We start from the raw sequence: 26,805 nt of genomic DNA on the forward strand, positions 1-26,805 counted from the left end.
ATTGTCAAGATAATGCACTCCCGTACCTACTTTCCAAAAACCACCTAACTGACCAAGAAGTCTTCACTTTCCGAAAACATTCCATCTTTCCAAAATGACAATGTAAAGAGCCAAACAGGGACTGCGTTGTAGCCGGTGCTGTAAAATACAGGCCGTCAGAGGCATATTCCAAACCAGTCCCCACTTCCCAAAGCTGACCTCACTTTTTGAAAACATCATTAATTTAAAAAAAAGAAAAAAAAAAAAAAGATGGCTACTCAATTTCCAAGCCCCCCCCCCCCAAAAAAAACTTCATTTTTTTAAACTGCTCCCAGTTTCCCAAAAAAAACTTTACTTTAAAAATCTGACCACACCAAAAAAAAATTTTTTCAAAAAACATCCTAAATTTTCCTTTGTTGTTAAAACCGTCCTCATATTCTAAACAAGTCCCCACTTCCCAAAGCTGACCTCACTTTTCTGAAGAACATCATTAATTTTCCAAAAAAAAAGAGGACTACAATTTCCAAGTCTCCCCAAAAAAACGTCTTCAGTTTTTGAAACTGTTCCCAGTTTCCCTACAAAAACTTTACTTTAAAAATTTGACCACACCAAAAAAAAATAAAAATCAAAAAACATCCTAATTTTCAAACAAACAAACTACTCAAAAAAAAGTACTCAATTTTTAAAACGGTCCCCAGTTTAAAAAAAAAAAAATAACTTTCCTTATTTTAAAAATCAGACCTCTCTGAAAAAACCTGTCATTTCTCATTAACATCCTGAAAAGTCCTCATTTTCAACCATATACATACCATCGTGTCACTTTCCCAAACTGTCCCCAACTTACAGAAACATCCTCTTTGGCTAAAACGTCCTCACTTTCTAAAAGTTTCTCCAAGTAATGTACAAAACTTTTTATTTTTAACTGTCCTCATATTCTTACAAAAAAACGTCTTCACTTTCCGAACATGTCCCCACAAGAACATAATTTTAAAAAGTCTTCACTTTTAAGGCTGAAAACTGGAGGTGGTCCTCACAAGGCCAGAAGACCTCACATATACGCACAGAGACAAAAGAGTCAGGTGAAACAGTCAGAGAGCAGAGTGGAAAAATATTGACTGTTTTAGATAGTCAAATGATCTCACACACCACTGACCTCTTCCTTTATCACACACTCACACACACACGTACACACACTTCCTCGTACACAGCTCTACCCGCAGTGTGTGTGTGGGTTGTCTGCGTGTCCGCCTCCTTCTCTTCATTTCCTGAATCCCGCTCCTCTGATTCACTGCAGCGACATGGGAAACACACCGATACACTGAAACCTGGGAGATGACGAGAGAAGGTAAGAACACCACTTTGTGTCATTTAACGAGTCTTGGTGACAGTTTTCATTAAAACAAGCTGCTGAGTGGGAAGTGTGCTGCTGTCAGTCACACACACAACCCGCGACCTGCAAGTGTGACAGCGACATCAGTCCTCAGCTCTGCTCTGACACTGTTAAACTGTCTGAGACACGTCGGTAAACACATATTAACGCTGTAATGTGTGTTTCAGTGACACCACGGGAGAAATAAACACCGTAAAGTACCTTTAACTGTCATAAAACCTTCATTCAACACACACACTTATATTATAACATGTTACAGGAGACATCTGCTTTTGTTTGTTAGATAAACATGTCCTAAACAATGTTAATAATCAACCTGTTGTGAACTTAAACCACCTGTGAGCAGGTGTACACAATGCAGGGAGCGCGCGTGCTTTTCGCTTCCTTCTGCTGCGTTTAGGCGCCGTCGGAAAACTCGCTCCACACGTTAAAGAGGCCAGTCAGATATAAGTACTTATTATGCAGAATCATATTTAATATTGAGTCATAATTAATGTGTTCATTACTGATTATTAGATATTGTTGCAGCTGTAAATGTGGAGCTCATACTGCTGGGTGGATTAACCTATAGCCTAATACTCACATCATAATTTCTTCGAGGTCACTATAGGCCTAGTTGTCAAATAAATGTAGTGGAGTCGAAAATATAAAGTACACGAAATGACAATAGAGTCCCTCTGCCAGTGTTTACAATTATCTTCAACTGCATCATAAAACATTCATAACTTAGATGTTATCATTTCCTCCTGTCAGGCTGTCCATCATCATAACAACGTGAGTGGGTCTGTAGTTTATTTATTCTTTCATCACGTGTTTCCTGATATAACTCAGGAAGCTTTAGGCTGTTTCTATTTTGCCAAACTTATGTGTTTAACACTAACGTATTGAGAAATTTGGTAGTTTCATTGTTGAGTTAAAACAAGAGTTAAAACATGTTCATATTCCCCAAACTATGGTTATGAACTATGTACTGAAACTCTTGTTTCCACTCTGGACTGGGCAACATGGTGAAAATCCAACATAAAAGTATTTTGGATTAAAGGAAATGACCACTTTAGAATGAAAGTACAGACAGTACTTACTCGCCCTCATGCCGACAAGAAGTCCAGTGTAGTTTTTTAACCCACAAAACTCGTTCGGGGTATCGGAGGATGACAGCTAGCTGTATTTTTCCAAACACTTGAAGTGCATGGAACCCACATTTTGAAAATGTAATAAAACTCCACTAATGCATTTCAAAAACGTCAGAACGACTCGTCTGTCGTAATCCAAGTGCCCTGAAGCTGCGGCATGCAAAATTGACTTGAAAAGACGTAATTTACTCCACTTTTATAGCATCATTTCTCAACGTGGTCAGTTAGCCTGCAACTTGTGTGAGACTTGACAACGTTCAGAATCGTTCTTGTTCTTGAGTCTCGAGTCTTGCGAGTTGCAGGCTAACTGACCACGTTGAGAAATGATGCTATAAAAGTGGAGTAAATTACGTCTTTTCATTCAATTTTGCATGCCGCGGCTTCAGGGCACTTGGATTATGGCGGACGAGTCGTTGTGACGTATTTGAAATGCATTAGCAGAGTTTTATTACATTTTCAAAATAATTTTGGATGTGGGTTCCATGACTTAAAGTGTATCCTCCGATACCCCGAACAAGTTTTGTGGATTAAAAAAACTACACTGGACTTCTTGTCGGCATGACGGTGAGTAAGTACTGTCTGTATTTTCATTCAACAGTGGCCATTTCCTTTAAATACCGTAATATTGGTATTGGTGAAGCTGTTGTAACGTGGATATGATGACTAAGAGGGTAAAGACAAATAACAGAGCAGCTACAACAGTCTGGTAGGTTCAGAAAATTACATCACTTTACTGTAAAGGCTTATTTGTGACAAACGTGGTCGATTATGGCGATTTGCTTTTCATGACTGCCCCTGAACGGTGCCTGAAGAAGTTAAGACACTGTGTACCGTTGTGCTTTGTGCTTTATTACTGGTTGTGGAAATCTCATACACCACTGTACTCCGGAGAAATACTGCCGGAGATCATAGGGGCAGTGCAGCGTAGTTTAAGCAAGATAGTAAGAGGCGAAACAGAACAAATCAGTAATATAGAATAATATATATTGAAAATAGTGAGAAGAATTCTCTGTCCAGATGTTAGGATGGATCTATATAAATATATCATGGCTGCACTGACTACCACCATCTACAATGCTGCCTCCTTCGCCCGCTAGTGCCACCTACTGGCTGTATCTGTGCCAACATAAAGGACGTATAATAACATTACTCAGATTCATAGTGTCTTAAAACTGGATAAACAAGTTGCTTTTAATCAAACAAATTCACTGAGCTGAAGGAAACAGCCTGTTAGCCAGTTAGCAACCTTTTAGCTAAGCTAGTACACTGTCATACGGTCTCTGCGACATCCACCACTAAAGGTTTTTAAAATCCTCGAGGTATATTCTGGACTGATATATTACGAACACTATCACTAACATCTATGAGGGTTAAAATGATTTTAATCGTGCGGCTCCTGAGAGAGTAAACATATACTTAAAGGGAGTGTATGGTGGGTTTTTAGATGTAAACAAAGCCAGCGAGAGCTGTTAATTACAGTTTGAATGACAACACCAAAACAAGAAGCTAAAAGACTCTAAAACAGTCCATGAAGCCAAGGGGAGTTGGTTTCTGGGGGTAAAAATGTGTCCAAATTTTAAACCGTGCGTCCCTCCTCAGCTCAGCTCCAGCCCGCCGTGCTCTGACAACAATCCACCAATGGGCTGACGACGTGGGGGCGGGGCCAGGATGAGTGCCGAGCTGCTACTGGAGGAGACGCTCATCAAGCGTTCGCAGCAGAAGAAGAGGACGTCGCCGCTGAACTACAAGGAGAGACTGTTTGTCCTCACCAAGAGCCAGCTGACGTACTACGATGGCAAAGCAGAGGTCTGTTGTATTAGTTTACATTTCAGTTACAGATTAGTTATCAATAATCTATAAAACCAGATGATAACAAAGTCACAATGTCCTCAAACGAGTACTTCCTAATTAACAGGGTCTTAGGCTTCACTCATGTTCACAAAGAGAAATTAAAAAATGGATCAGTGAAATGTTTGCAGTAGTTCAGACCTCACAAATTCAATTTCAATACTATTCAACGACTTTCAAGGCCTTATTGTTGTAACACTGAATTCAAGATGTTTTTAAGGACCTGTAGACACCCTGATAAAGACATGCTGTTGTTTCCATCGACAGAAGAGGTTCAGGAGAGGCTCCATCGAGCTGAGCCGCATCAGATGTGCCGAGATCGTCAAGAATGGGGGAGGAATCATCCCCTGCCAGAACAAATACCCTTTTCAGGTACAGACACACAACAAATATCGGCCTACCGTTTTTAACCACAGCTGCTCTGATCTGTGTTTCTATTAGGGCTGGGCGATATGTCCTGAAAATTATATCACAGTATTTTAAGGCTGTATCTCGATACTCAATATATATGTCAATATTTTTAAATATCCCCAAAGACAAACAAACAGACAAGACAGACAAAATCGATCATAATATTTCTCACCAAATATCCTCTCTGGCACAAAAAAGTTGGAAGTATAACTATTATTTATTCATTTACTTATTTCCATTTTTCTCAGACAATATTAACACAGTGACATTTCTGATCAATAATCACCAATTATGTGGATATAATGACTAGGCCGGTTCAGGCAAGCGTTACAAAGCCTTTAAAACAAAAGGAAAATACACCATACATGCCATATCATGATACAACGATGTCCAAAGTCTAAGACGATTTATACAGTCTCATATCTCGATAACGGTAAAATATGTTCATATCGCCCAGCCCTAATTTCAATCAGTAATACTATCAGTAAAAGAGGTCAGAGAGGTTCAAAAGCTCGAGCAGTCACAAGGAAACAAACCTCCAGGTTCACAGACTTATCTGGAATAGAAAAAGAAAGTACAAAGCAACATTATTACGCAACATCCATCAATGTTTACAGATCAGTTTCCTGCTTTAAGTCTGACCTACATTTCAGGTGAGCTCACTTTTCTGAGAAAGCTCCGACGTAATAATGTGGGAGGATTTTATGTCTGACTCAAGAGTGACTCTTCAAGCTCTCAATAATATTATTTACGAAGACACACTGAAAGACAATAAAATAAAAAAATCACCCTTTAGACAGGATGGACAGGTGTGAGGGGAATGATGGCAGAGTCTTACAAGACACATCTTTAAGGGGCAGTTTGTAACTTTTGAAGGGAGGTTGTATGAGATACTTACCAGGAGTGTAAATCACCAGTGTCATCACGATATTATATCGATTCTTTACATATAAGTCTGCCATGAAGTTTTTGTGAAGTGCTGTAAAGTTCATTTGATTCAAAACACACATTAAACACACGTTAAACATGGCTTAATAGAGACAGTTTCAAACACAAGTACACAAATCAGCTTCACTATAATTCGCAGCATTCACAGACACCTAACACACTTAAGGGCCTGTCCCAATACTACCCCTCGTTATGCCCCCCACCCGAGGGGTAGGGGGCATAACAAGGGGTAGGGGGTATGAAACTAGCCCTTCGGAGCGAGGGATTTCAGGTGCTGACTTACCAGCGAGGGGTAGACGTCACCATGGCTACCACCGAGCAAGAGATGGGGGAAAAAGTTCATACGTAGCTAACCGTAGTTACCGTTGTCAGGTTGCTTGTTAGCTAGCTAGCTAGCTCACACTATCTGGCGTCTGTCATCTGTCCTGTTCTGCAAATTTGTCGGATTTGTCACATTACGATAACACGCCAGCTAGTATAACTATGCTGCCTCGTAATGTTAGCTGGTTAGTTAGGTAGCTAGCTAGCAGAAGTCCCCGATGAATACAGCAAACGTGATTGGTAGGATGAACTCAACTGGAGACTCCATTGTAGATGCCAGTTGGAAATGTAGATGGCTCGCAACTTCTTGTTTAAAATGATGCAGTGACGTAGTGAGTGGTGTCCCAATTCCTAGGGAAAGATTTCAAACCCTATCTCTCGTTGCTTCATTTCGAGGGCCAAGGGCTAAGGGGTAGTGGACAAGGGGGGGTACTGGGATTGGGCCTAACTCGCAGCATTCACAGACAATCACTTATCTTTATCTGGACACATTTTCCCCACAAATACAACATGCTAATATTTTTAGCACAAGCCTATGGCATTTTACATTGTATAGATTAGCCTAGCAGCTAGCAGACTTTTCCTCTGCTCATATGAAGCCAGGGACAACAGCAACTTTTAACAAAGGTAACGTTACAAAATCGGCTCCATTACCGACAAAACAACTGTCTTATACTAAACGCGTTTTCCAAAGAAATATAACATGCTAACGTTATTAGCACAAGCCTATGGCTTTTTACATTGTATAAATTAGCCTAGCGACGAGAGGAGGAGTGAAATTAAAGTAAATAAAAGCTTTGTTTCCACTGAGGGAAATGGTTTCAGCTTATAGAAATAGACAGGAGGTCTGTGTTGCTGCGACATGTTGTCACAGTTCTGGGGAGGTGCATGTCAGGTTACGGCGTAGATTCACAGCAGAAGTGCAAATTCCACCTAAGAGTCATGCAAAGAACCTTGGCGTTATCCTGGACTCAGATTTAAATTTCCACAGCCACATCAAATCCGTATGATCATCTGCCTACTGCCATTTATAAAACATTCTTAAAGTCAGAGGAATAATGTCAAAGCAAGACCCTTAAAGTCTCACCCACACCTTTATTTCCAGTGTATTAGATTACTGCAACTGTCTGTTTGTAGGACTTTTAAAAACAACTAGGAAATATGACCACATTACTTCACGTTCTAACATCCTTACACTGGCTACCTGTCACTCAGAGAACTGATTTCAAAATCTTGTTGCTTGTGCATAAATCACTCTGTGGCTCAGTGCCTAAATATATCTCTGACATGGTTGTGACATATGAACTCTCCAGGACCCTGAGGAGATCTGGGGCTTGCCTACTGACCATCCCAAGAGTCAGAACAAAATATGGTGAAGCAGCTTTTTGTTAATGTGCAGCAGAAACCTTTGAATTGCCCTTGTGTGTGAAATGTTCTATACAAATGTGTCTATTTTTGGATATTAGTACTTTATTCAGCCTCACCTCAAATAATTCCAACCGTCCCTTCAAACTGCAGCTGCAGCAGATTATCTACACTACGCTCTTCACTTAAATATTTCTAACCAGTTTGTGTTTGTGTCCAGGTGGTGTATGACACCAGCACTCTCTACATATTCGCTCCAAGTCACGACAGCAGAAGTCTCTGGGTGCAGAGCCTCAAAGAAGGTCAGTCTCTGTTCTGGTGGAGAGAGCAGCACAGGAGCGTGCACAGGTGTTAACATGACAGTTTACACTCACAGTTTATATTCTGAGCTGCTGCAAAGATGTTTTCACACTTTAAAACCACACATCTGAGGCTGGTTTTCACACATGGGGCAAATTTCCCAGCAGCCCCTACTGTTTCCACCCCCGCTGTCTCTGCATGTGACGTTTCACCTGGGACATTGTGGACAGACAGGTACAACTAGGTCAGGGGCTGCTTTCGTGTCTCAGGCTTGAGATGCCCACAGGTTTAGTTACCATTTAGTCTTTGCACGTGTGGTTTTAGGTTTTCTGCAACAGAAGCTAAGGAGCAGGTAGTTTAATAAACTAATGTCACCGTTGGTTAGAAAATTACAAGAGTGTCACTAAAGCTTAAACACTAAATGTGTCAATTACGTCAAAAATCCCACTCATTCTCAGAAACCTAGCTCAGTCAGATCTGAACACACACACATGATAAACATATTTTTAGATTCAGTGCGACTTACATTTCCAGAGGATGTTATTATCTCTGACGTTGATCCCAAATAAACGTCTGAGTGTCTGCTTCACCAGGAGCAGTGAATTATTGAGCGTCACAGCCTCAAAGTTAACTGACTGTTTGCTAAACTTATTCCCTAAACATTGACTTTCCTTCATTGCTCTGTAACTGTAACTCTGTGTTCTACTGTCAACATGCTGACACGCACATTTTTAACTCTTGCCATTTTCAAATGACTCATTTGGAAACATTAACAAAGTCACACAAAGTTTCCAACTGACTCGGAGTTAGCTTGCTAGCTAGAGCTGATTAAAATCAGTGTCAGCAGTTACAAATCAGAGACATGTTTAACCTTAACAGGCATAGCAACAGTCAGCTAACGTGACAGTCAGGACCTATTGATGGGAAATCACGTGACTCAAACTGTTTAACCTTTAACTCAGCTGTTTAGCATTGTTCAGCTCACTGTTAGATTTTCAGGCCTGCGAATTTACTGTTTTGGTTCACTCTCACGGCTCTCATCACCTCATTTTTGGGACGCAGCAGGCGGCAGGTTTAAGCAAAAAGGCTACATAACAAATTAATGGGCAACGGGGTGCTAACATGAAGGGCTGGCAGTGTTAACGTGTTGATCCTGATGCGATTTGTTGAAATTAGGCGGTTAATCACAACTAATCGTAACTTATAATGCGGGATTTGTACTTGTGCGTCAGCTCTATGCAGAGCCTACGATGGAGCCTACGCGCGTAGCCTACACTGTTGGGAGCATTGATAGTTGTGCTAAAATTATTAAACAGGAGGTATGCGTCGCCATGACATTTGTGGGAAGGTGTACGTCGGGCTTCGTTGTAGGGTACGGTGTCGGCAGAAATATAAATCCTGCATTAGGGAGTCTGGTTTTCACGGCTTGTTCCTTCTGCCCCCTTGTGGCCAGAAAAATAAATGATTGCAGGTTTTAAGCCATTTGGGAAGTGTTTCCAGATTGTAACTTGTCGGTGAAGATTCTCAGTCATCCAGGTCACGGTAATCGTAAGTGCTATATCGTAGGTAACGCAAGCAAGTCCAGCTGCCTACGATATATCACTTACGATTTCCAGGTTGTATTATTGTTGGCACTGCTGTCTTAAAGACACCAGATCGTTTTCTGCTGAGCAGCTACCTACAGTTACTTTTGTCTTTCCAACGTCCGCCATTTCCGCTACTGGAGATAGTGACTGAGAAGAACTTACATTGATACTCTTTGGTATTTGGGGATAGTTACTGATGGCTACTGGGAAAAACAAAAGCGCTATCCCTCTCTATCCCTCAGCCTTTTTCCCCGGAAGAATGAATAATGTGGCAGTAAGAACTGTATGGTGAAAGTGAGGCTTGTAGGGAATCAATCTAAACACAGATGGTGTCCTTATTATTCAACGGTAATTACATTGTTTAATCAACGTTTACCTCACAATGAAGAGTTAAAGCAAAAAACTTGTCCAAATTAAAGTGAGTTAGTATTTAAATCCTTTGTGTGTTCGACATGGAAATATCACAGGTTTTGTCCATGAGCTGCAAAAACAAAGACAACTGTTACTGGGTGTTGAGGAGGATTATTATATCAGCATACAGACACTGGTCCACACAAACCTTAAACACAAAAACTTTTCTGTCTGCAGAGATCAAAGACAACGCTGTCATCGTGACCAAGTTTCACCCCCAGTTCTGGCAGGAAGGGGCGTGGCTCTGCTGTCGCCAGGCGGAAAAACAGGCTCTGGGCTGCGAGGAGTACAACCTGTTTGGAGACAGTAAGAAAACTGTTTGTGTTCAGTTTGAAGTAATTTTACCAAACTTATCAATGTCAGTAACAGAAGGATTCAGACTGTGATGCAGGCACTGTGCCGGTCCTTCCTGGTGAAGAGGGAGCTGAGCTAGAAGGTGAAGCTTTCGATTTACTGGTCCATACGTCCCAACCCTCACCTATGGTCATGAGCTCTGGGTAGTGACCGAAAGAATGAGATCGCAGATACAAGTAGCCGAAATGAGTTTCCTCCGTGGGGTGTCTGGGCTCAGCCTTAGAGACAGGGTGAGGAGCTCGGAGTAGAGCCGCTGCTCCTTCGTGTGGAAAGGGGTCAGTTGAGGTGATTCGAGCATCTGATCAGGATCCTCCTGTTAGAGGTATTTCGGGCACGTCCAGCTGGTAGGAGGCTCCAGGGCAGACCCAGAACACGCTGGAGGGACTACATATCTCATCTCGCCTGGGAACACCTCAGGGTTCCCCAGGAGGAGCTGGAAAGTGTCGCTGGGGAGAGGGACGTCTGGGGTGCTTTGTTCGGCCTGGTGCCCCCGCCACCTAGCCCCGGATAAGCGGATGAAAATGAATGGACGGATGGATGTAATGTTTGTGCTCTGTACCATGTGATAAGTTCTAGAGTCAAATAAATTAAATGAGAATGGGACAGACAACATAAAAAAACACAATGCCCCGACCACGACTATCGCCAGCTTGGAGGCATAAAATATACCCCCTGAAATAAGTAAACACATGAAACGAGTGTGTGCATGAAGCACAGCGCAGTACTTGAGGTATTTGGGTGCGTGTATATTTCCACCTCAGTCTGCAGTTATATTAAGTTGCTAAAACCTGCAAAAACGGCCAAATGTTGATGTTTTAAAAGACACAAAATTCTACGTGTTGGTCCTTTTAAAGTGCTTTTTTTATTTTGCAGTGTAGAATCTGAAACACTTGACTGACCAAGCTCTACGGAAACCCAGGAAACCGATCTTAAATTTAATCCTTCAGACTGACTCACTGCGACAGTACGAGAGGCTTCGGTTAGTGATGACTAATATTAAAAAGAGATTACAGTGAGAGGTCAGAGGTCGCAGTGAGCAGCAGAGAACGCTTCAACTTTCTGCTTGGTTAACTGTTTCTGTTCCTCTTTTCTAGTTTCCAGAAAACCTTTACCCCCGATTCCTGGTGAGGAGCACAACAATGAGAGGGTAACCGCTAACCACACACACACACACACACACACACACACACACACACACTTTTAAATTTATCATTAACATATCCACCAAAGCCTTGAAGCATTTTGTTGCTCTCCTTCCTCCAGCAGCGGCGGCCCCCTCCTCCCCTCCCTCCAGGTGACGATGATGACGATGATGAAGATGAGGAGGAGGTGGTCGTGGCGCTGTACGACTTCCCGGGCACTGAGCCGCACGACCTGAGCCTGATCAAAGGAGACGAGTACGTCATCCTGGAAAAGTGTGACGTCAACTGGTACAAGGCGCGCAACAAATATGGGTGAGTGTGTGAACCATCGAACACTGACACACTCATCGTGTTGATTAATGAGTGACAGCGTGTTTTGTCTCCTAATCTCGTTTCCTTGTGTGCGTTTCTGTTTCACAGTGAGGAAGGATACATTCCCAGTAACTATGTAACCGAGAAGAAATCAGGAAACCTGGTGCAGTTTGTGTGAGTTTGTTAATTATTTCTGTTTTCTGTCACAGTAAAGTTGAAGAAATGTGTGGATTTGTTTACTCTCAGATTCTAGCACACTTCCTGCAGAGTAGGGGCATGTTATTCACGTTATATTTTTCGTAGCACAGATTACCTACATGTATCCATAAGACACGCATATTTTATGTTTAATGTATGTTTGCTCACAGATTGGTGATGGATTCAGTTCAGCCAGTTTAGAGTTTTGCACATCCAGATCTCCATCTTGTAAAAGCTTAGGGAGGACCAGATAAAGTCTCATTACAATAAAAAAAATATATCCATTAAGATATATATGACTTATTGGGATGTTTATTTATTTGTTTGTTCCAGCTGGTACAGTAAACAAGTCAACAGGAACAAGGCAGAGGAGCTGCTGAGGAAAGAGGTGAGCATTTGTCGTGTCCTGTCTTCTTTTTCCCTTTCCATGTTGCTATCTTTCTTTGTTTTATTTACGTCCTCCTGCAGTGCCAAACTATCCAAAACAAAACCAGACCAACAGCAATGTCAGGCGATCATTGAGCGCCCCCAGTTTTTGTGTTGTGCCCCGCGCTATTGGCACTGGTCAATTGTTCTTTGGCTGATTCAGCATGTTGAATTGCTGTCGAAGACGGAATTTTTCTTCTGCGTTGAATGGACGCCATAGCTACGGCATCGGCTCTGCGTCAACGTGAAGTCTATGCCGTAACCTACACCGTAACCTCACGAGAAAAGTAACTTCACGTAGCGGAGATGCAGACCTCCTGTCTGTTTCTGTAAGCTGAAACCATTTCCGCTACGGAAGCGTATTGCATTTACTTGACAAATAAAAAAAAATCTGTTTTATTGAGTAATTTTTTCTGTTTTTCGGAGTAATTTTTTTATTTTTCTGTTTTTCGGTGTATTTTTTTCTGTTTTTCGTGGTAATGTTTTTCCCTGTTTTTCGTGGTAATTTTTTTTCTGTTTTTCGTGGTATTTTTTTTCTGTTTTTCATGGTAATTTTTTTTCCTGTTTTTCATGGTAATTTTTTTTTCTGTTTTTATGGTATTTTTTTCTGTTTTTCGTTGTAATTTTTTCTGTTTTTCGTGGTATTTTTTATGTTTTTTGTGGTAATTTAGTTTCTGTTTTTCGGGGTATTTTTTTGTTTTTCGGGGTAATTTTTTCTGTTTTTCTGAGTATATTTTCTGAGTTTAAAGAGCAATAGAACAACAGACGCTTTCATTCCTTTCTTAAGAGCTCAATATAATGGAAGCAAACATGACCCGTTTGTTTAGTTTAATCCAGTTTTACTTTGTTTTGGGTTTGAGACACTGGGAGATACTCGTCTTTAAGTCAAATAGATGGTGTTATCATTAGTTTGTTGACTTTACGCAGGCACCTTAAGACTTTGCGGTTGTTCAGATGAAAAGCCCATTCAGATCTGCTGGACACTGTAGTGTTTCTCCAGAATCAGTTGGACACATAACCCAAAACAAAGTAAAACTGGATTAAACTAAACAAGCGGGTCATGTTTGCTTCCATTATATCCAGCTCTCAAGAAAGGGATGAAAGCATTTTTTGTTCTATTGCTCTCTTAACTTATAAACAGAAACTAAATTACCACAAAAAACAGGGAAAAAATTACCACTAAAAACAGAAACATAAAAAAAATTACTCAGAAAAACAGAAAAAAATTACTCAATAAAACAGATTTTTTTTTAATTTGTCAAGTGAATGCAATATGCTTCTGTAGGTGGCTAGGTCAATTTATACAACGTAAAAAGTTAAATCTGATATAGCTTCAGTGTGTGTTTGTCTCTGTCGCCCCCTGCAGGACAAAGAAGGAGCCTTCATTGTCAGAGACTCCAGCACTGCAGGAACCTACACCGTCTCTCTCTACGCCAAGTCTGCTACAGGGTAAACACACAGAGCTGCATCCCTTACACACTGAGAGAAACTAAAACAGGCAGCCACTGTAAAGGACCATACCTGCAGTGTTTTATCTTATGAACTACTGAATCATCATGGTGGCACGGTGTCGCAGTAGTTAATATTATCGCCTCGTCAAACCCAGGGTTCCGGGTTCGGAGCCCTTCTGTGTGGAGTTTGCATGTTCTCCAGTGTCAGCGTGGGTTTTCTCCAGGTGCTCCAGCTTCCTCCCACAGTCCAAAGACATGCAGGTTAACTGGTGACTCTAAATTCTCTAAATCCAGACCCAATGTTCACTGAGATGGATTACAAAAAACAAGTTTCAAGAGCGTGCTAACGTATCTGTCTACTGCACAGAAATGAATGGGAACCAATGGCTGCCTGGAACATAGAAAACACAAAAATACGATTTCCAACAAGTCCTGTACAGCATGTTTTATTGTCTGTGTTTGTTGTTGTGTGATGTAGGGATGGAGGACCGGTGATTAAACATTACCACATCAAGGAGACGCAGGGCTCGCCTCCTCAGTTCTACCTGGCTGAGAAACACTTGTTCGGCTCCATCCCCGACCTCATCGAGTACCACAAACACAACGCAGCAGGTAAACAACACGCCGTGCGTCTACATCCACACCTGACGTCCTGAACCTGCTTTGTAGCTATCTGGATATTAACAAGCGTATTTACAGCCATGTTAGCAGCGCTGTGAGGCTGTACTCAGGCACAGCAGTGTTAAGAGATAAATGCAATTTTGGATGTTTTTTCCACCCGTGTTTAAAATATGAAAGCACTTACATGTATGTCACCACATCATTTATTTGCCCTTTTGATTGTATTTTATAAGGAACATATCTCGACTTTGGAAGCAGTTGTTCCCTAGCTTTTTTTGTGACACTGGGACAAGCAAAATATACTTTATAAAATCAGTAATTAATTATTTTTTATGCATTTTAAGCTTTAAAAGTCTCTTTCATACATGTCAACATTTCTCTTTATCATCTGTCTGTACCTCAGGACTTGTTGCCAGGTTGAGGTACCCTGTTGGCAAACAAGACAAATCTGCTCCGTCCACCGCCGGCTTCAGCTACGGTGAGTCCTGACAGACCTCTCATCAGTTTTTAAACAATCCATGAACACATCCTTACTTTCCTGCTCTCTCGTTTCCCCCCCCCCTCCAGAAAAGTGGGAGATCAACCCCAGTGAGTTGACCTTCATGAAGGAGCTGGGCAGCGGTCAGTTTGGTCTGGTGAGGCTCGGCAAGTGGAGGGCTCAGCACAGAGTGGCCATCAAGGCCATCAGAGAGGGAGCCATGTACGAGGAGGACTTCATTGAGGAAGCCAAAGTCATGATGTAAGGAGGGAGAAAATATCGGGGTTAGAGGAAGTTATACACACACATATAAAAGATTAGTCTTTCCATTAGAAAACAATGAGCCCATGTACCTTTGACCTCTGCTGCCTCCTACTGGAGACTAGCAGGCACTGCAACAACATGCACTCCAGCCCTCTTCCGCTCTTCTGTGGCCTGTACACGTTCTGGTTTCTGTTTGTAGTCCAAGAAATACTCACCAATCACATTTGAACAGGCTTTGGTTTCCTGCAGGTAAACAGTGTGTGTGGAGCAAAAGAAGTGGAACACATAGGGCGAAATGCTATATCACAGTCTATAAGCTATTGTCTCACATTGATTTCGCTTTTTTAAATTTGTCTGCATTCATTCATTCAACAACAGACATAGCCCCTGTGATGTTACACATTGGTTTGAGGACTCTGACACCTAAAGACTGGCATTTTAGCCGTCGCCATCTTGGACTTATGCACAACTTTTTTCATCTTTCAGCCCTGGAAGATCATATGCAGATATCAGTCTGTAGAGATTAGCCCAAATGTTGTTTGTATCATAAGTGAAAGATTGGACTGTAAACAATGACAGATGCGTTCTTGTTGGTTTCAGCTTCCTACAGTAATCTGATATCTCGATGATGGGTGCCAAGATTGACTTAGTGAGAGCTGATATTTACTGAGGGTTGGATTTCAGATTCATTTTAGCTTGAGAACAATGCCTCCTATTTCATACATTGTATAAACTCAATGATAGATAATTGGCAACACTCCTGAAGAAGAAACTGGAAGGGTATTGGGACTATTACACAGTAGTATAGAAACTTTGTCAAATTTGGCAAAAACCAAAGCAATGTGTGCTGTTAAAAGAGTAGTTCGCCCACAAACAATATAAATTGTATATAATACTCACCTCCCGAGACTCTCTTTGATCCCAGACAAAGTTTCTATCAAACAGCGTTAACGAAAGCAGAGTGTCCGAAAAACAAAAGCATATTAATACAAACAGACTTCACCAAAGGCTCCTATCATTCCTGGGCTGATGCAAACCAAGACACTTAGATGATGCTGCAAGTTACATTGTTGTTTTTGGGTGAACTATTCCTTTAACAGAAGCGGTATGGGCTGTAGAGTATTGCTTCAGTTTGCCAAACAGTTTAAAAGGGAGGAAGGAGGGCCAGGCCGTGGTCTTGGCACACACCAGAGACCCACAGCCAGCCTCCTCTATGGTCCAGACATCCCCCAGTGTCTGGATTTGGGACTCAGTCATTTTTTCCCCGCTTGTGCCCCTGGTCCATTGTACATCCCCCGAACGTAGGGTTCGGAGATCAGGTAGAACACCATATCCTCCAAGTTGACTCTAGATCCAGAGTCAGGGAACCACAGTTAATTATGCCGTGGGCGGGTGCTACCAGACAGCCACCCACTTCCTACAGCCACCGAGACACACCCACTGCCAGGGCTCACCAGGGACGCACAACGCCAAACACTGCTGGGCCCCAGGCCTACACCAGCTAACCCCGGAGAAGCCGCCTCCTCATTCAACAGCCGGTCATGGCACAAGACTCAACTGCGCCGCCGCAGTCGCCACTAACAAGACACCCAACCTGCAGGACGAGCAACGCCGAACACCGCCGTGCCCCAGGCCTACACCAGCTAACCCTGGAGGAGCCGCCTCTTCTTTCTACAGCCGGTCATGGCACAGGACACAACGGTGCCGCCGCAGTCGCACCCGGTGAGAAGACCCACCCGCACTCACACGCCAAAATCACTGTACCCTTGGCCTACACCATCCAACCCTGGAGGAGCCGCCTCCTCCCTCTACAGCCGGTCATGGCACAAGACACGACGGCTCCCTGCAGGCACCAGACCGAGCCCCAACAGCACACCAACCTCCTGTGTGCTGTTGGGGCCTCCTGTGTGGCTGCGGACTTCATCTTAGAATCAACTGGCCCGGACTAAAGCAGGAATGCAGCATGGAATTGCATGTCAAGTGAGCAGGGACGCCCCCATACACTCCACTCCACATCAGCCTCCCCTCCCCCGGCTACAATGTGGGCTAACTTCATTGTTGCTCACTACATCCTGTGTCCGCATTTAAAGGGACGAAGTCATGGGAGTGCCTGCGACACCTCAACTGCTGAAAACCAGACATGTCCCAGCCCCACGGCCAAGGACATCTAGCAGTCCGATTGTTTAGTGGGGAACTTCGCCGCCCTATCAGGGAACGTTGCCCAAAGACCACCACGTGGAGGTATGGCCAAACCAACTGCCGCACCCGTACCAAGCATGCCATCACTCCAGACATACCCGACAGAGAAGTGCTACCGGGACTGTGCATGTCTATCTCCAGCACATGCGCAGCGGAAAGAGGAACTGCCTAACACGCCTATCATCCAGCACATGTGCGGCAGGTAAAGCATCTGGGGACCTTCACAATGCTTTTTTTTGTAATTAAACAGTCGGATTCCTCTGGTCTGCACCAGTTCTACGTCAGCAGCTGGGCACCAGCCAAGCTTGCCAAGACCCCCTTAGTGGAGTCCAACTTCCTTGACCACCGTCCTGCTGTCTATATCAACCAACATCTTTTTTGGAATCTGATGATTGTCGGATCAGGCACCTTTACCCAGCATGCGGCTCATCCTGCACCACCAATTCTGCTTACCAAAAATGTCCCACGTGGTGGCTCATAATTCATTCCCGGCGCCAAGTCAGCAAGTCAGGCTTGTTACCCGTTTGAAGTTTGAGAATAGGTTGAGATTGTCTTCGTACCAAGACCTCTAAGCCGACCTAGAACTCTAAGCACCAGCTGTCCTGAGGCAAACATCAGAGGGAACTAGATACAAGATGGCTCGACTAGTCTTTCGCCCCTGTACCCAGGTCATGATAGTTTGAGTTAGTACAGTGTGGGTCATTGTGTGGCCTGAGTGGACAGCCGTGTTGTTTAACATTAATCATCTGAGTGAAACACAGGAAGGCAATTGTTTGACAGCCTTCTATTTGTCCGTGCATCACTGTCTTTACTTTTCTCCAGGAAACTGTCTCACCCTAAACTGGTGCAGCTTTACGGAGTGTGCAGTCAGCAGAAGCCCATTTATATCGTCACAGAGTTCATGGAGCTTGGCTGCCTGCTGAACTTCCTCAGGCAGCGGCGGGGCAGCCTCAGCCTGGGGTCCCTGCTGAGTATCTGCCTGGACGTCAGCGAGGGCATGGAGCACCTGGAGGCCAACGGCTTCATCCACAGAGATCTGGTAACTGCAGGTTACTCTGATTCTCCAGTCTGGGTTCTGCTTTTTCATCCTGACTGGATTTAGTTGCCACCTTTACACCACAGGAATGTTTTGTCTTATCCCCACATGAAGACATGATAAACTACACTGTGGCTAGTTTTCACAGCTACTTTGAATTGTATTGCTGCTTTTAGCTGCAAGATAGACTGAAGTTCATGGTTGCCAATCACGATCCATCCTAAAACAAAACAAAGCAGTATTAAGGTAAATCAACATGAAGTTCAGTGATGGAGGAATAGTTTCTCTTGTTTTAACGATCAGTTTAAGGCACAAACGACAACCCAGTTGCCAGAAGAAAATGTTGGTATTGCTTCTGCAGTGCACACGTATGTTACATTTGTGCGTTTCAAACGTATCACATCAACATCTCAAAAGTGACTGGCTACTCGTATATTTGCTAACTTTGTCATCCAGAGGACGAGGGGATGGCGGATGGCATGAGACCAAAGCAAGATGGCTGCCAAGCTGCAGACCTCTGTTCAAGACTGACAAACAAAAGATTTTTAAAGATACATTGCAGCATTTTGCTCGGTGCTTGTGGCACCAAAGCTGGGTGTTATTTTAAAAGACATCAATGCATTTCCAGTGGAGACAGGCACTAAAGCTGAGTTCTTTTTAGCAAGACACTGCAGAATTTCCAGCCATGATGGTGACACCAGGTGCAGGTGTTTTAACCTAAAACATGTTTTTTGTGCCTTAAACGTGCAATAATTTTCTGCCGCTAGGGGTCTCAAACTAAAACAATAACAGAAGACGGTGTTGGATGACATCACGAAGTAGCGTGGGATCATGGGAGTTGTAGTCATATAACAGATACAGATCTGACGTTCCTCACTCCATGAAACCGAAACTGACCGTGGCAGTTTGTTTGGCAGAGCGAGCTTCAGCAGCAGAGAAATGCTCATGTTTACCGGGACAGCTTCGGTGTCAGAAGGTGCAGCAACCGTCAATGCATAATCATGATCCATGACGAGTTAGCTTAGCCTAGCAACAGTAATGTTCATTCTCTGACGTCTCATCCGGTCTTCTTCTTCTTCTTGTCCTTCATTTAATGGCTATGGTAACTGGAGTTATGTGTACATTAATACAGTTAGCAACTTTAGCCACTTTCTTGCATATGTGTGAAATTTTCACTTTGAAACAAGAGAGTCTACGGCCATGCTAGCAGCTCTTTGAGGGTGAACTTAGTCATATAGTTCTGGACTCAGTAGCTAACATGCTGATGTTAAGCAGGTATAATGTTTACCATGTCCACCATCTTAGTTTAGTGAGTTAATATGCTAACATCTGCTAACTAGCACTAAATAGATTGGACAGCTGAGGCTGATGGGAATGTGATTAGTTCTGGAGGTATTTGGTCATAAAGTATTGCACAAATTTAAATGTTGACCTGATGATAGCAATAGAAGAAAAGTCAGGATTGCTAAAACTATTATCATTCATACACGATCATTAATGTGTTTACCAAATTTCAGATTAATCAATAAAATAGTTAAATATAGTTAAGTAAATATATTTGGCTTAAAAAACAAAGCAAATTTAGTACCGCCCACTACAGGTAGACTTTGTGTCTTTGACCCACGATATCGATATCATCATTTTTCTGTTTCTTCATCTTCTCTGCAGGCTGCCAGAAACTGTCTGGTGAACGACTCTCTGGTGGTGAAGGTGTCTGACTTCGGCATGGCCAGGTACAAATTTAATCCCAGCTCTTTCACATGTTTAAAGAAGTCAGCAGGTGGAAAAGTTGCATGGAAATATTGATGTGTATTTTGCAGATACGTGTTAGACGACCAGTACACCAGCTCATCAGGAGCTAAATTTCCAGTGAAGTGGTCGCCTCCTGAAGTCTTTAACTTCTGCAAATACAGCAGCAAGTCGGACATCTGGTCCTACGGTACGCACACTGTAGCATCACACATAGTATCACATCTCTCTTTTTATATATTTTAACTATTAACTAACTACACATTAACATTTCCACATAACATTCCCGGATCTTATTAAACCTCTGTTGTTGGTGTGTATCCAGGTGTGTTGATGTGGGAGGTTTTCACTGAGGGTCGCATGCCCTTTGAACAGAGTCAGAACCATGAGGTGGTTACCTTGGTAACCAAGGGTCACCGCCTCTACAGGCCCAAAATGGCCACGCCCACCATCTATGACATCATGCAGCTCTGTTGGCACGAGGTGAGAACCATGAGAAACAATCTGTTTCACAGCATACTGTATGAAGTACCATTTATTATGGTACTCAAACTGTTTGTTGGTCATAACAATACAAACTTTATTTTTAATCCACGGCTTGTGCTCATTTAGCATCCACGAGAATCTGAATGGAATAAATTCATGACTGTTCAGTAATGGTGGGGGTGTGATCAGTTCGACAGCTCCCTTTCAGCTAAAGCAACTTCACCGTTTTATTTTCACTAGCATTTAAATGTTTTGCCGCCACTTAAATTTATCACATTTACACATTAATCACAACGTGTTAAAGTTCTGAACATCACGCATTGTCTTTTAAAATCACGTGCCGTTTTTGCCACCGCCCGTCTTTCAGACGCTATAGATGGCTGAGTTTTAAAGCAAGTTTCTCAGGAAGGTGGCTAAATAACGCTCCAAAGTTCGGCATGGCCATTTCACAGAGGTCCCTTGACGCTTGTAAATTTGATCGGCGGCCGATGGACAGGTGCATCTCTAGTGTACGCCATATTTTAAAACTGATTTGACATTTGCCAAAATGGAGGTGATCACAAGCAGCAGATGTCGGTCTCCACATCTGACGGGAACTCAAAGACAACCCTCTGCTGCACTTCTAAAGGTCACATTCAGGAGGAGCTGAATTTGCAGCCTGTGTTCTCTCTTTGTGTTTCAGAGGCCGGAGGAGCGCCCGTCATTCTCTCAGCTCTGCCTGATGATCTCCGACACTCTGGAGAGTGACACCCCTCCCCCAGTCTGATCAACTAACCAATCAGCTGCTTCCACCATCCCCACGACATCTGTGGCGGCCATGTTGGCCCCTAACCCCTGCTCCATGGTAACCACCCTGCTGTTCCTCAGGGTGTAACGGCAGTAACTGTCTTGAACAGCAGAGGAGAAAGGGCATCAATATGGAGAACATGTAATGGTACTCAGTGTCTGGAACTCACCAATCAGATGGAGAGGATGGACCAATCACACCAGCCATTTGTTTACCCAGTCAAGACGCCGGTACAGCTCACAACCCTGACCTAAAACTGAAGCTATGTCTGTTTTTAGGACGAGTGTCTGACACCAACATGAACTGACAGCTACGTAGAAAACAGGTTCTCATGATGGACGCATCAGCTCAGTAAATTTCGAGTGAATGTTTCTCTTTTGTCCTACCTGTCTGTGGGTCGGCCTCAGTGTTTCCTCCCAGTCGGACATCAAGTCCTTCGGTCAGAGATCTGTCAGTTCAAAAAAATGTACAAAGCCACAAGACAAGCTTCATCTTCCTTCCAGTAAGGACTCAGCTGTGTGTTTTGTTCCTTCAACATTTATGAAATGACGTCTTTGTTGTGTTTTATTCCATAATTTTCTGACAAATTTAAGCTGCAGTGCAAATCTGTTTTCATGTAATTACCGTCACATCCTGCACATCAATATTAAAAGTAATGTAAAGAGAAAGTAAATGATTTGGGTGTCATCATCATCAGTGTCAAAAAAAGAACAGTCAGTTTCATTGAACGTTACCTTTGAGGCACAAATCAAGAGTCTACAGCCACGCAAGCAGCTCTGAGGATCTGAATGTATACATATAGGTTAACTAAGAGTCAAAGTAAGTGTTCGCAGATCCTCTTCTCCACCATCATAAACTGCTGAGGGTGCAGCAGAATTCACACTTCCTCCATATGTCTATTTGATATATGAGGAAGTCCGTCTGGTTTCCACTTCTGTCGAAAAATCAACACACCGTTTAGATGATTTCTGGGAATCCTGAGCATAAGATGGTAAGTTTATTCCCCTGTTTACGTCACTTTTATTCAGTTTAGGAGTTTCGTTCCTACGTTTGACATTGAAATTTACATTGGAAGCACTTATTTCTATTTAAATGAACTAAACCTTTTTCTTTTTTTTGCAATTTAATGTGTGTTTCTTGAAATTTTGAATATTGACGAAGCTATGATGTCACACTTAACAGTTCTTGCCATATGTTTTCTTGTTAAAAAACAGATACAGCCGTGATCTGTGGGTCCTTGCGGCTTGATTTTTAAGTGTACTTGAAAATGTCTTCATTAATAATGTTTTCAAGAAAGACAAAAAGTGTATTTTAGTCCAGCTGTTGGCCTCTTGTGACTCCTATTAATTTGGACATACTTGAAGTAAACTCAAATATAAAAACAAAATATGGAAGTGGCTACCCAAATATTTCACTTATTACTGTAGACTGTCTAAAACAAAAAAAATAGATACACTACTGCCAAGATACAGCAATAGATTATTATTAATAATAATTAGACAGCGATACATTTTTAGCTGGTGACAACTTGGCCGGCTGATATGACAACTGTCACTAGCATTGAAGATTTAGGAATTTAGGGAACTTTGGTTCAAGGACTTGTTCAGCAGTGTGTCTGTTAGGACAGATGAACACATGCAAGCTCCATTTCAGTCTTTTATTTGGAGGCAGTTTGAGCTGACAACATTAGAAAAGAATAAAGAAAATTAAACTGGGCATCATGATTCCTGATTTGAAATAATTAATAATCCATCACAGGTAATTTAACTTCAAACACAACAGCTATATACCCAAGAATCAGTAAATAACTTCACTGAAACTTAATCAACCCAACAACTAACGATCTTCTAATGATACTCTAAATACATTTAAAGAAACTCACACATCGTGTACTCGGTTCAAACAATTTGAAGGGAGAATGAGGGTGGGCCACATGCTCCTTTGTTCTCCAGGGGAAAAGGACTTTCCCCCTGTGAGCTGTGGCTACATCTCTCTCTGAGCTTCGCCCAGTCAGGAAGAGGGAGGCAGGTAGGAGTGGTTGGGGTTTTTTCCATACAAGTAGACGACAGGTAGAGGGGTACTTGAGGATGACGTTCTGTCGTCTCATTAAGCTACTTGTTAGCAACCAAGTTTTTAAGATACATAAAAGCTTCAGAATTCACAACTGAGGTATTTACTGTATTTTATGTCGTCGAGACGTGAAAGACTCTTCTGCTTGTGTTAATCACAGACCTCATTTCAGACATCTAACCACAAAAGAACAATGACTTTGGGACGAGGGAACCAGGAGGGCAAAAATGTGAAATCATTTCCTGATTTTAGGACTTATTCCTGAGGCATACCATCAAGCAGCAGCATATAAACTTACCTGTAAATATCACTTTGGTTCGTTCAGATGCTGGTGTGGTTCTTATTCTTTAGCACCACTGCTAACAACACACAGTCTATCCATGAGGTGTAAACTCGAGCCAACACAGACATGCCTCTTCATATCTCAATGTCCATTTAATTTCTGTTTTCTTTGATCTTTCATAATAATGTTGCCGTAAATGATAGACGGGAGAATGTTAGCAGTGTAGACTAGCAACAACGCACTGCTAGGCAATACCCATAGATGCCTGGCATTCACACCAACATGCATCTCTAAGACCGGGCTTAGTTAAGACTAGACTTAAGTTCGGTTGTCTACTTAGCAATCAGGACCAGACTTAGTTAAGATCAGTTGGTGCGACCTGCTCATATCGATCAAGCTCTGGGATAGCAAGAGAACTGGAATGTTTGATGATTGTTTTGGTTCTCTCTTCTGACAAAATGACACAGTCCTGGACGATGACGCCACCGAAGACATGGTGTCTCCTGCCCCTCGCTGTCCTCCTCTTCCTGTCCATCTTTCTCACAGTGGCTGAAGTGGTAAAGTCCGTGTCGGACTGCGACCAGTTTTTCCTTGAGGAAACTCCACCACAGGTCCCAGGCATCTTGGAGGGCGGAAGAATCCTGAACCAGAACCGATACAAACCCATTTGCCAGACTTTTGAGAACGAGAGAAGGTTTGTGACGCTCTACGACATCAAGAACAAGATCCCAGTGTTTTCTGCTTACAAGTACAGAGGGGGAGTGGGAAACAGACCCTCGAATGACTGGAAGATAGAGCCTCAGGTGTGTTCTTACTGACTAATAAAAGATTAAATTCATAAATATATGTTACTTTTGTATTTTGCTGCTAGTACATCCATATCCAAAGTTCTACTACTATTGGCCACTATAAATCAAGCTGGATTCTACAGACACATCCACATCAATAGTAGTATTATTGGGATTTCACAAGAACTTTCACAACCCTTTCATATACGGGACACATGTAGGACGCTGGTCTACTGAGCGCTTGTTTAACTCACATTGGACCCATTTATATTAGACATCCAACACAGGTTAATTAAACTATGGAAACTATCTATTTTCTCTGTGGCACTCTGCCCAAAACCCACTGATTCCTACAGAAGATGTAAATCTTTAAAAACAAAAATTGAGAAACTGTGTCAGACTGATCAAAGTATTATTCAACTAGTTCTTCCTGACCTTGTTACGAAATAAGACAAAGCAGAGCCTTTCTGCGGAGCTTTATCTATGTGCTAACTAAATTACTGATTACTGTGTGTTGTATTTACTTAATTGCTGCTCTCCCTGCATCAGTAACATAGACTCAAACTCTTACAGCTTGAGGAGGAAGGAGAAGACGAGAACATGATGCTTGTGGACAAAAATAAGACCTACATCCACCAGGCTGGGAACATTGATTACAGACGCAATGGTGTGTTTGACAGGGGCCATTTATTTCCAAGCTCCCATGCGTTCAACAGATCTGACAAAAAGTCTACCTTCACCCTGACAAACATCGTTCCACAAGCCGCCAGATTCAACCAGGGAAGCTGGAACAAAATGGAGATGTGCATCAAATGTGTGATGGACAAATACTGCAGAAACAGCAATAATATTACTGAAGGCTTTGTAGTAACTGGAGCGCAACCCAGCAACAACATCATCCTCAAAAACAGGATTAATATCCCCTCCATGCTCTGGTCAGCATTCTGCTGCTACAGCTCCAACATGCACACGTGGTTAGCAAGTGCACACTGGGGCGACAATGTTACGCCTAAAAACAAATATTTGGAGACCGAAACTCTGGAAGAACTCCATCAAGAACTGAGGACAGCGGACTCTGAATTTAAAGTGTTTCCTGGGACACAGTGTCCTCTCAACACAACTGTCACTGAGTTTTACCCAGGAATCAAGGACTGCCAATGCCCACACTCCACTTCACCCACCACTGCATCTCCCAACTCAACATCTGGCACTCCCAATTCAACATCTGCCATTCTCACATCATCTGGCAATCTCACTTCAATATCTGCCACTCTCACATTAACATCTGACCCTCCTACATTAACATATGTCTCTCTTTCATCTACATCTGCCCCTCCTACATCAACATCTGTCCCTCCCACATCAACATATGTCTCTCTTTCATCAACATCTGTCCCTCCTACATCAACATTTGTCCCTCTTACATCAACATCTGTCCCTCCCACATCAACATCTGTCCCTCCCACATCAACATCTGACCCTCCCACATCTACATCTGTATCTCCTACAACATCTGACCCTCCTACATCTACATCTGCCCCTCCTACGTCAACATCTGTCCTTCCTACATCTACATCTGCCCCTCATACGTCAACATCTGTCCTTCCTACATCAACATCTGCCCCTCCTACATCAACATTTGTCCCTCCTACATCAACATCTGTCCCTCCTACATCAACATCTGCCCCTCCTACATCAACATTTGTCCCTCCTTTATCAACATCTGCCCCTCCTACATCAACATTTGTCCCTCCTTTATCAACATCTGCCCCTCCTACATCAACATCTGCCCCTCCTACATCAACATCTGGCCCAATTACACCTACAGCTGGCACTCCCACTTTAACATCTGGCCGACATTGACATCTAGCACACCTTCTTCAACACCTGGCCCAATTCAATCTATATCTGGGATTTCCACTTTAACATCTGGCCCAATCACTTAAACATCTGGCAATCTCACTTCAACATCTGCCCCTCCCAAATGAACGTCTGCCCCTCCCACATCATCTGCCCCTCCCACATCAACTTCTGTCCCTCCTACATCAACTTCTATCCCTCCTACATCAACATTTGTCCCTCCTTTATCAACATCTGCCCCTCCTACATCAACATCTGTCCCTCCTTCATCAACATCTGTACCTCCATCAACATCTGTCCCTCCTACTTCAACATCTGCCCCTCTTACATCAACATCTGCCCCTCCTACATCAACATTTGTCCCTCCTTTATCAACATCTGCCCCTCCTACATCAACATTTGTCCCTCCTACATCAACATCTGTCCCTCCTTTATCAACATCTGCCCCTCCTACATCTACATCTGCCCCTACTTTATCAACATCTGTCCCTCCTACATCTACATCTGCCCCTCCTACATCAACATTTGTCCCTCCTTCATCAACATCTGTCCCTCCTACATCAACATCTGTCCCTCCTACATCAACATCTGTCCCTCCTTCATCAACAT

At 42.8% G+C, this 26,805-nt stretch overlaps 2 protein-coding genes across 3 annotated transcripts; both read left to right on the plus strand.

Annotated features, from left to right (window-relative positions):
• The first annotated feature begins 1,155 nt into the window (after window positions 1-1,155).
• tec (tec protein tyrosine kinase) lies at window positions 1,156-21,857 on the plus strand. 2 transcript variants are annotated; one of them, XM_033609416.2, is made up of 18 exons: window positions 1,156-1,324; window positions 4,102-4,308; window positions 4,618-4,722; window positions 7,616-7,697; window positions 9,870-9,998; window positions 11,141-11,193; window positions 11,313-11,500; window positions 11,609-11,674; window positions 12,032-12,086; window positions 13,491-13,573; window positions 14,054-14,187; window positions 14,600-14,674; window positions 14,764-14,935; window positions 17,960-18,176; window positions 19,842-19,906; window positions 19,994-20,112; window positions 20,248-20,405; window positions 21,091-21,857. In XM_033609416.2, the coding sequence occupies exons 2-18, from the start codon at window positions 4,171-4,173 to the stop codon at window positions 21,172-21,174; spliced, it is 1,923 nt and encodes a 640-aa protein (XP_033465307.1). In that variant the 5' UTR covers window positions 1,156-1,324; window positions 4,102-4,170; the 3' UTR covers window positions 21,175-21,857. The 2 variants fall into 2 exon arrangements, with proteins under 2 accessions (XP_033465307.1, XP_033465306.1); XM_033609415.2 differs by having other exon boundaries at window positions 1,157-1,324; window positions 11,310-11,500.
• A 128-nt stretch (window positions 21,858-21,985) lies between these two features.
• On the plus strand, window positions 21,986-26,732 carry LOC117246317 (uncharacterized). The gene is made up of 3 exons (XM_033610175.2): window positions 21,986-22,186; window positions 24,016-24,351; window positions 24,910-26,732. The coding sequence occupies exons 1-3, from the start codon at window positions 22,157-22,159 to the stop codon at window positions 26,197-26,199; spliced, it is 1,656 nt and encodes a 551-aa protein (XP_033466066.2). The 5' UTR covers window positions 21,986-22,156; the 3' UTR covers window positions 26,200-26,732.
• The last annotated feature ends 73 nt before the right edge of the window (window positions 26,733-26,805 follow it).

This window comes from Epinephelus lanceolatus, chromosome 22 (assembly GCF_041903045.1).
Source record: "Epinephelus lanceolatus isolate andai-2023 chromosome 22, ASM4190304v1, whole genome shotgun sequence".
Classification (NCBI taxonomy): Eukaryota; Metazoa; Chordata; class Actinopteri; order Perciformes; family Serranidae; genus Epinephelus; species Epinephelus lanceolatus.